This window comes from Marmota flaviventris, chromosome 18 (genome assembly GCF_047511675.1).
Source record: "Marmota flaviventris isolate mMarFla1 chromosome 18, mMarFla1.hap1, whole genome shotgun sequence".
In the NCBI taxonomy this organism is placed as follows: Eukaryota; Metazoa; Chordata; class Mammalia; order Rodentia; family Sciuridae; genus Marmota; species Marmota flaviventris.
Window position 1 is genome coordinate 8026415 of NC_092515.1, and position 9360 is coordinate 8035774.

Consider the following 9360-nt stretch of genomic DNA (forward strand, 5'->3'; position numbering starts at 1 on the left):
CTTGCATGACTTAACCCTGACACTCCGACCCCTTCCTGCCCACCCCTGCGGTCACCCTCGTCTCCCTGCTGTTCCTCGACACTCCAGTGTGTTCCCACCTCGGGCCTTTGCCTGTGCCACACGCTGTGTCTTCAACACTCTTCCCTCAGACATGTCCCTTATGCTCAGCGAATGCCCCAAGGTCCCCAAGAAAATGGTGTCCCTCTGGGAAGGGACACAGCTCCTCTGCGTGGCCATTTCCTCCCATCATGAGTCGAGCTCCGGGGGGTGGCAATGTGTCTGGTTTATCCACGGCTCTAGCCACCAGCCTGGACGGGCAGCCTGCACACAGCAAGCACTGACGACACTGCTGTCCACGTGAAGGACAGGGCAAGGAAAGGAGGAGGGTGGGCAGGGGAAGGACGGTGAGAGGTGAAGGCTTCACAGTCGCGTGGCCCAGGAGGGTGAGCAGGGCCCAGGTAAGGGGCAGGGAGCAGCACCCGGCTCTGCTTTCTCCTTAATGGGGCCAGTGGAGGCCTGTGAACAGCCCATTCTATGCATCTGCTCAACAGACCACAAAGAGAGAAAATCCTGGAGGTGACATTTTATTTTGAGGACCTCTGTGCTGCTGAGGCGTGCTGTCCCCGGGGGAGGTGAAGGAACCACATTCTCAGTGTCACAGACAGATGGATGTTGGGTTTTCAGGACGGAGCACAACTCCCACCCACCAGGGAGATTCTCCGGAAGCAGCCTGGGCCAAACGGCGTGGAGGCAGGGGGCTTCCAGGGATGGCTTTGCAGTCACCTGCTGAGCTGGGGATTTTGGGGATCCTCTCTCTCTCTCTCTCGATATTTGGTGGGGGATTAATTCCCCAGGGATCAGCTTGCCTAAACCCGATAATCCCGATTTGTGATTTAATTCAGTTCCCCTGAGTATCTTACACCAGGAGAGGGACGTGGGCGATCAGAGGGGAAAACACAGGCTGGGCTTCCAGGAAATCAGGAATTCACCCCCAATGGCTCCTCACGGGTGGCGCCCACGCCCAGCCTCATCTAGGAGCAGTTTCTAGCCCCGTGATGGGGTTGGCGCGTCTCCCTCTCACAGAACCAGGGTGTCTGAGATTGAAATCGGAAGGGTGGGAGGGAGGGGAGGGGAGGGTGGACGGGGTGGGACTTTGTGACAATCTATCAGGAGAGAAGACTATTAGCTGGGGAAGAGATTTTGGCAGGTCGCAGGGGTTTAGGACTATGTGTAAGAAAAAGATGTCATTAACCTCTGGAATTTCTGGAATGGCAACTGGATCTTAGTCCCACTCCCATTTCCACACCTCCTGAATCTCATTCCTTAGGCACCCCACTCCATCCCCATCTGGCAAAGCTGCTGCCTTCAGTCTAACCTCAATCCATGCAGCTGCAAAGCCATTGACTACCCTCCTTCCCCCCACTCCATCCTTCAAGGGATCATGGGGATTGGGTCCTCAGCAAGCAAGGGATCCATGTTGACCAGGTGGGGAGCATCTGGGCCCCCAGGACATCCTCAGCGAGACATCATCTTCACAAACTCTGCAAAAAAAAGCCCCAGTGAGGTGCCTCATTATAAAAACCACGGTAGTTTTTTGAGTACTTCCTATGTTGACCTTGGAGAAATTACCTAACCCTCTACCCTCCGTATTTTCATCTCTAAGACGGGAGTCGGGAGTCGTAGGCTCACTCTTTCCCCTGTGTTTTTAAGATGTTTAAATGACACAAGGCTTGTGGGACACAGTGTTCCATGAATGGCCATTGTTAGGGTCTGATGTCACCCTCTCCACCGTCTCAGGGGGATTCCTCTTCACAGGTCAGGAGTCTGGGCCGTGAAGGTAGCCCCTGAGCCTGAGTCAGCTGGACAGTGACTGGTGAACCCTGGACAGGACACCCTTTGTACCCGACCTTGCTATGACTCTACACCAGAACTTGCCAGCCCTGCCCTGCTTTGAGGTCCCCTGTCCTCTGGCCTGGGGTTGGCCTGCAGATCTGCTTCCCACCCTCGCCCTCCACCTGTCCAGGAAGGCCACACGGGGAGCGGGAAACCGATCCCTGCCGAGCCCACCCCTGTACGTCACCTTCAAAGTCAACGGTGCCATCTCCATTGACATCAGCCTCGTGGACAACCTCGGAGATTTCCCGGGGGGTGAGCCTCTCTCCCAGAAGCCTCTGCATGGCCTGCTGCAGCTCCGCCAGTGTGATCTCCCCGTCTCCATTGGTGTCGAACTGATGAACAGAAGCAGAGGGGGCTGGCTGAGCAGCACCGACCTTGAGAGCAACGGTGACAGTGTCCATGGATCACTAGAGCCAGGCCAAGGGCTTCAGGCACATCTTACTGGAGAATATCAGCACCTCGAGGTCAAGGGTTCCTCCCAGGTTTGCACACATCTCTCCCTCTGTGTAGACAGCATTATTGGGATATAATTGATGTGCAGATAGCTAAGCAGGCTTAACCCGTGCCCTCTGATGAGTTGGACAGAGGCATGCCCTCATGAAACCACATCAATCAGCACAGTATGTGTCACCTTGCCTCCAAGACATTCCCTGTCCTCTTAGGTTTCTGTTTGTTGGATGCGGAACATGAGATCTGCTCTTTTAAGTTTTTGATGCCCAATACAGACCGTTAGTCTGTAGGTGAGTGGAACTCAGTCATCTCCATAACTGAAACTTTGAGACCCATGAAAGGACAGCCCACCTGCCCCTGGGCCCAGGTCCTGGCAGCCAGCTTGCTTCAGTCTGTGCCTATGAGTTTTTTTGGAGGCCTTCTGTACATGGACTCCTGTGCACCTCTCCTGTGTGCTGCAGACCTACGGTGGAATGTGGTTCTGCCTTAAGAAGGAAATCCTGAAATGCAGTATCGTGGATGAACCCAGAGGACGTCATGCTGGTGAAAGAGTCCAGGCACACAAGGACAAGCATTTTCACAGGCCAGGCCCTTGATACACGTTTCCCAATTAATCAGAGACCTCCAGAACTTCTCCCTGCTCCTTAACCACCTCCCAGAAAGCCTGCTATGCCCTCTCCTCAGCGCACACAGAGGGGCCAGGGATGGTCCTCAGCTCCGCTGACCTGGCTCCAACCACGGCCCCTCTGGCCTGCACTCCCCAGGCAGCCTGCAGGGGTCCCTGGCTGCCGTCTTGCTCCTGCCAGGGTCTCCCCTCTGCATGTCAGGCTCCGTGTTCACAGTCACATAGGGGACAAGTCAGATCCTGTCACTCCCCCTGGTGGCTTCCTGTCCAGTCCATGACAGGTGGATGGGCCCTGCCCTCCACAACTCTGAGGTCTCCACCACATCTGTCCCCTGCTATGTTCTTTCCAGCTCCCTGTCACCCTTTGTCACCCTTCCTCAGACACAGCGTCCTGCCTCCTGGTGTGTGCAGTGTCCTCTCCTGGGATGGGACTTTCCTGAAGCAGTTCTGTCCAGGGGGAAATGCATCGGGAGCCTCTCAGGGGATTCTAAGTTTCCTAGTAGCTACATTAAAGAAAAAGTGAGGGGCTGGGGGGCAGCTCATGGTGGAGGCCTAGCAAGCGGGAGGCCCTGGCCCATGTCAAGTGTCATCCCCTTCCCTATCCATCCCACTAGGGCTGGGCCAAAACAAGGAGGGCAGGGGGTGGCCCTCTGGTAGGCTCTGTCCATGGTGCTGACGTGACCACCCCCAGCACCATGGACCCCTTCACTGACCTCCTTGAAGGCGTCTCGCATCTCCTGGACACCAATCATCCCAGCCGTTTCTGCAAGCAACTTGGGGGTCATCAGCTCCACGAAGTCGTCAAAGTCCACACGGCCCCCCACTGAGGCAGAAAGGGAGAGGTTAGTGGGACTCCACACCCTGACCTTCCAATCCCTCGCTTCTCCCTTCCAGTCAGTTCCAGAAAGAGAGCGGCTCCCAGGTCCCCGCCATGCACGGGTTTCCTGTTCTGCACTTTTATTAGTGCATGGCAGCCTCACACACTAGTGGGTTAGTTTCGACATGCTCATGCCTGGACTGTAGTTTGCTCCTTTTCGGTCCCCAGTGCTTCCTCTCTACCTCCCCTCCTCCCTCCTCCGGGTCCCTTCCTCTCCTGGATCCTTCTGCTTATTGACTTTTAGGTGGGTGCTCTATGGGTGCACATAAAGGTGGAGCTCAGAGTGGGATGTGCACATACGCATCATCTGGTCATTTCATTCCTCGGTTCTTCCCTGTTCCTGTCCCTCTTCCCTCCCTCAACCCCTACCCCACTGATGTCCCCTCTGTTTCATGGGATCCCCTCCCCACACATTCCCCTGTGAGAGAACACGTTCTCCCCTGGCCTTCCGAGTCTGGCTTATGTCACTGAGCGCGGTGTTCCCCAGTTCATCCATTTACCAGCAGATGCTTGAGTCTCATTCTTCTTTGTGGCTGGGTGAACCCCCCTTATCTTTCACTCACTCAGCTCAAGCCCTGTGTCCCTCTAACCTGAACCTGGTGGACAAGGCACGTATGGGGACGTGACTGACTGACTGCACAACCTTGAGCATGGTCAGGACCCCTGTTCCTCGTCTGTGGATCTGTAAAGAGGGAGTGTGAGTTACATTTGCACCTGAGGCTTTTCCAGATACGAATACAATCATGCCTTGGCATCCACTGGGGGAGTGGTTCCAGGAACCCCCATGGATACCAAAATCTGCAGACGGTCAAGTCCCATCTCCAAAACGTCAAGGTATTTGCATGTAACCTACGCAAACCTCTCATATGCTGTACCTCATCTCTAAGCTCCGAGCTGTTCACTGAGAGCCCCCGATCCTCAGGGTTGGTGGAGAGTCCTCAGAACCCCAGGAGAAGGACCAACAGCTTTGGCTCCTGTCTCACTCCCCGGTTTCTGAGACGTGGGCGGGGCATGTCTCAGAGGCCCCGACACAGTGGAAATGCTCTCTGAGTTTATACTGTGTTGTTCAGGGCACAATGACAAGAAAAAAAAATAGCCTGAACATGTTTAGTACATACACAATTATTTCCCAAATGTTTTCCATCTGCACTTGCTTGAATCTGCAGATACACAGAGGGCTGAGCACACCATTATCACCTTGAATTCCACCTTAACTCAGTTACATGCCCAGAAGCAAACCAGTAACAATTTTACTTCAGTTTCAGTCTCAAAGTCACCTCTGGTCTCCATTTAAAAATCGATCCTTTTCAACTCGGGAAGCTGAGACAGGAGGATGGTGAGCTCAAAGCCAGCCTCAAAACGAGGCACTAAGTAGCTCAGTGAGACTCTGTCTCTCAATAAAATACAAAATAGGGCTGGGATGTGCTCAGTGGTTGAGGATCCCCGAGATCAATCCCCGGGAGCACCCCCCAAAATCATTCTTTTTCCAACTTTGTTCACCACCATTAGGTCCAAGTGCAAGCTCATTGCTGACATCCAGCATGGCTCCAACCTCACACTCCTCGAATGGACCTTTAGTGGTGACAGTGATAAACCACACTTAATCAGAATTTGTGGGGACTACAACTTGGCCTGCCTGTCCCTCCACCCTCCTTCCCATGGCACCATGAGGTAAGGAGTGTCCTGCCTTCACTCAGAGACCAGGGACCTGAGACCCAAGATAACTTCACTTTTCAGAGTGACTTTCATTGACAAATAAGAGAACTGGGACTTGCACCCAGACCTGTCTCCCCAAGGCCCCTCCAACGACTTCAAAGCCGCCTCCCTGGAGAAGTCTGCTCTTTTCTACACCCCCATCCTCGTAGCCCCCTGTATCCCCACAGACTCCCCCTCCCGCTGCTCCCCAGTCTCTCCCTGAGCACCGCCCAGCCCAGCCCTGCCTTCCTCCCCCGGGTCTCACAGTTCATGCGGACTTGCTGGCCCAGTTCGGTCAATTCCATCTCCGTGGGCATGTAACCCATTGTCCTCATGAGATTCCCCAAATCCTTATGGGAGATAAACCCATCTCGGTCCTTGTCAAACTCAAGGAATGCTTCCCGGAGCTCTGAAAGTCAAGAGAGAACAACTTTGGAGGAACTTGAAACAGCCGGGGGGAAGAGTGGCATTCCTTGAAACTGTTGCTGAGGCAGTGACAGAGACTCGAAGGGGAATACACCATAAAACCCAGCACTGCAGAACAGCAGTGAGTGGGAAAGGCGCCCGCAGGGGGAACGGCTCCGAGCTGCTCACTGAGCCCCCAATCCTCAGGGTCGGTGGAGAGCCCTCAGAACCCCAGGAGAAGGACCCACAGCTTTGGCCTCATTTTAAGGCTCCCGTCTCCTCTCATCCCGGGTTTCTGAGACATGGGCCGGACATGTCGCTAAGGACTCCCACGCACTTAGCTGCCCTGAGGAGGTCTCAGTGTGCAGTGGAGGGGACAGGAAGGGGTGTGAGGTGTGCATGGGAGGAGGTGACACAGACACAGCTGAGAGCAGGTCCCTGGGGGAGTGGAGGGCATTTGGGGGGCAGATGTTACCTTCGATCTCATCCTGCCCCAGGGGTCTCTCCTGGAGGGAATGCAGGGAGGGAAGGTGGAGAGACAGTCAGGGTCCTGCGCTCCTCAAGCAGGCCCGTCCTCCACGCCCCTGTTCCCTTCACCTCTCCTCCTCCCTCCCCAACTCCCATTCCTCAGCTTCTGCTCTACTTCCTCCCCATCCCCTCTCACTCCTCTTTCCTGTACTTGAACCTGGATCTGCTCTTTCCCAGACACACATTCCATTGTACGTGGAGTCCGAGCCTCCCCAGATGGACAGGGTGGGATTTGCTGTCCCAGCCCAGGTGTCAGAGGCTGGCTCTGCTGGGGCTTCTGGCATTTGAACCTCAGGACGACTCTGGGAGGGAGACCAGGTACCATTCCCATCTTACCCATGAAGACGCTCAAGAACAGGGAGGTCAAGGAAGCTGCTGAAGGTCACACAGCTCTGAAACAGCAGGTCCCCGACCAAGGGAGGGGAAGTTACCCTTGAGGTCGTGTGGCAACTAGAGTCCAGGGCTCCCGACTCCAGGTCAGAAGTCTTCCCAGGGCACCCCACTGCTGTCCCCACCTGCCTCCCCTTCCTCCCAAGAGGGAGAGTCCCTTGGGGTGGGACCAGAGCTCAGTGGCGTTCAGGAGGGCCACTGAGTGCCAGCAGGACCGGTGCCTGCACCTCTGCGAGCGTCTGCCCTTCACTGCCCGACCCGCTGCTGGACATGGCCTGGACACCTGCAGAGAGCCTAGAGGCTCCACCAGCCTGGCCTCCACCCTCCAGCTCCCTGGCCGTCCCCCAGTGTCTCTCTTGCTGTCCTCTGTGCAGTCTCATCTCTGTCCGCCCTGTCCTTCCTTCCCTTCCTGACAGTCGCAAGCACAGGAATGGACCCGCCTGCCCTGCCACTTCCTCCCTGGGAGCTTATGGCGAAGGACTCGTGTCTCAGCACCTCGGTTTCTTCACCTGTAACACGGGAGTGAGTCTCGGGGACCTCGGAGTTGTTCTGGGAGTTAAATGACATCAGGAATGTGCAGACCTTTGCACAGAGCTGGCCACACAGCAGGGACTTGGTAAGTGTCCAAAATTGCCATCGTCACCATCACTGGCCTCTTGTGTCCAGAGCAGAGAAAGGGACACCATCCCAGCCCCCGTTTATTCTCCTCACAAAGCCCCCTCCTGAGTTTACTGTCCCCCTTCATCCCGTGGCCCCTGGGAACCCAGAGCCCCCTCCTGTGTTCTGAGCTTCCTGGTTCCTGCCGCTCACCTGCCCCTTCTCCCCCTGCCCCACCCCCTCCCTGCCCGCCCTGCCAGTCGCCCTGCCTCACCCGCTGCTTCTCAGCGATGCCCTTCCTCAGGAAGATGCAGGCGGGACCCGCGGGGAACTGCATGGGACAGGCGTGCTCTCAGGTTTGTCCCTCTGGGTGGCCCTGTGCCTGTCCCTGGCAGCCCAGCCTCCTGCTCAGTCCTGTGCCAGCTCTGCTGCCTGTCTGGGCCTCTCCTGTGAGCCTGAGTCTCAGAGCTGTGAAGGCTGGGGGACCTCGCCCAGGCTGGGAGGGATCAGGGCTGCGCCTGCCTCCCCATCTGGCTGCAGGGAGTCAGGGGCAGGGCCACCTCAGGCTGTGACACAGCCCAGGATGGCACTGGAGAGCATTTGAAAGTAGGGATTAGGGCAGGCACCTGTCCATTCACTGTATCCACCTGCATCGCCTGTGCCCACTCTCTATGCCTGTCCTTTGGGCCGTGGCACATGCAGAGGACGGGATCTGGCCCCAGAGCTCTCCTGACCAAGTCAGGCCCGTGTGCAGGGATGGCCTGGTGACAGGGGGAACAGTAGTGGAGAGGGCATTCCGGGTTCTCCCCTGTTCCTCTGGTCCCCCCTGCTCTTCCTGAGTAATTCAGTGGCAGCAGGGAGGGGGCCAGGGCGTGAGAAGTCATGGTGGGCTCAGGGCCAGGGGTGGTGAGGGGTCCACACAGGGAGGGTAGGGGACATCTGCTGTGGGGGCAGAGTCCCCTGGGGAGTGGGGCACAGAGGCAAGTGCCCATAGAAGGTGGGTATGGCCAGAGGCTGTGAGGGTTCCGATGTGACCATGATGCCATCCCCTATGACATGCAGTCACGGTGCCAAATGAGCCACCCCAGTGCCAATGCCATGAGAATGGCCAAAAGCAGAGAGATCTGCTCTCATCACCCAGGTCAGAAATTCTGTTAGCTTGAACCAAAGTGCTCCAAAAACAAGTGGTCAGACTTAGTTACAGTCCAGATGTTCTCCTTTAGAGCCAGCATCGCTGCTTATGGATTCTGTCCAGGATTGTTTGGGAGAGAAGGGCAGCAGGACACACCTTCCAGACAAGTGGAGTGTACTAGAGGTGGATCTGGAGAATATCCAGTAAGTTCTCCCTGATTGCCCTGTACCTGGCAGCTCAATGGGACTGTTACTGCAGTGAGCGTCCCCGTCCCCTTTGGGGATTTAGCCCTCCCCTGTGGAATCATTCATGTCAGTCTTCAGGTCCTTCCAAGAAATTAGCTTCCTCGTTCATTCGCTTTCTCTGGTTGACTTTTCTTTTCTTCTTCCGAGGTTTCTTCCTTTTGAGGGAAGGCTCCTCTGGGTTGATCTTCAGTCGTTTGAATCTTAGTTCTGTGTCCTCCATGGCTGATGGTGCGTTCAGGTACCCAAATAGGACAAAAAGCACCTTCTGGAAAAATCCAAGCATGACCTCTGCCCCACGTAATCACTGTGTCTGGTCCTTTCCATTGACCAGTCTGTAAGTCCTTCCACCAAACTCGGCCTAAAGGGCCTGTCGCTGTGGAAGACATGTGTCGCTCAGCTGCAGTGTGACCTTCCGAGTCACAATTTAAAAAATTTAAAATAAACAGCATGATTGAGGTTATTTGGGGGAGTCCTAGTCCTATCTCCCCCCTTTTAGTTTTTGTAATTATAGCTTAATAGG

The 9360-nt window shown here is 55.7% G+C and overlaps 1 protein-coding gene across 2 annotated transcripts; it reads right to left on the reverse strand.

Moving 5' to 3' along the window:
- Window positions 1-1466: 1466 nt before the first annotated feature.
- Window positions 1467-7800, reverse strand: LOC114084362 (calcium-binding protein 5). Of its 2 annotated transcripts, none has more exons than XM_071604234.1 (6): window positions 7738-7800; window positions 6424-6451; window positions 5809-5952; window positions 3685-3794; window positions 2081-2228; window positions 1467-1541 (listed from the first exon to the last, which is right to left on the reverse strand). In XM_071604234.1, exons 1-6 carry the CDS (start codon window positions 7798-7800, stop codon window positions 1516-1518), a joined length of 519 nt encoding a protein of 172 aa, XP_071460335.1. In that variant the 3' UTR covers window positions 1467-1515. The 2 variants fall into 2 exon arrangements, with proteins under 2 accessions (XP_071460335.1, XP_071460334.1); XM_071604233.1 differs by having other exon boundaries at window positions 6424-6454.
- Window positions 7801-9360: the final 1560 nt, after the last annotated feature.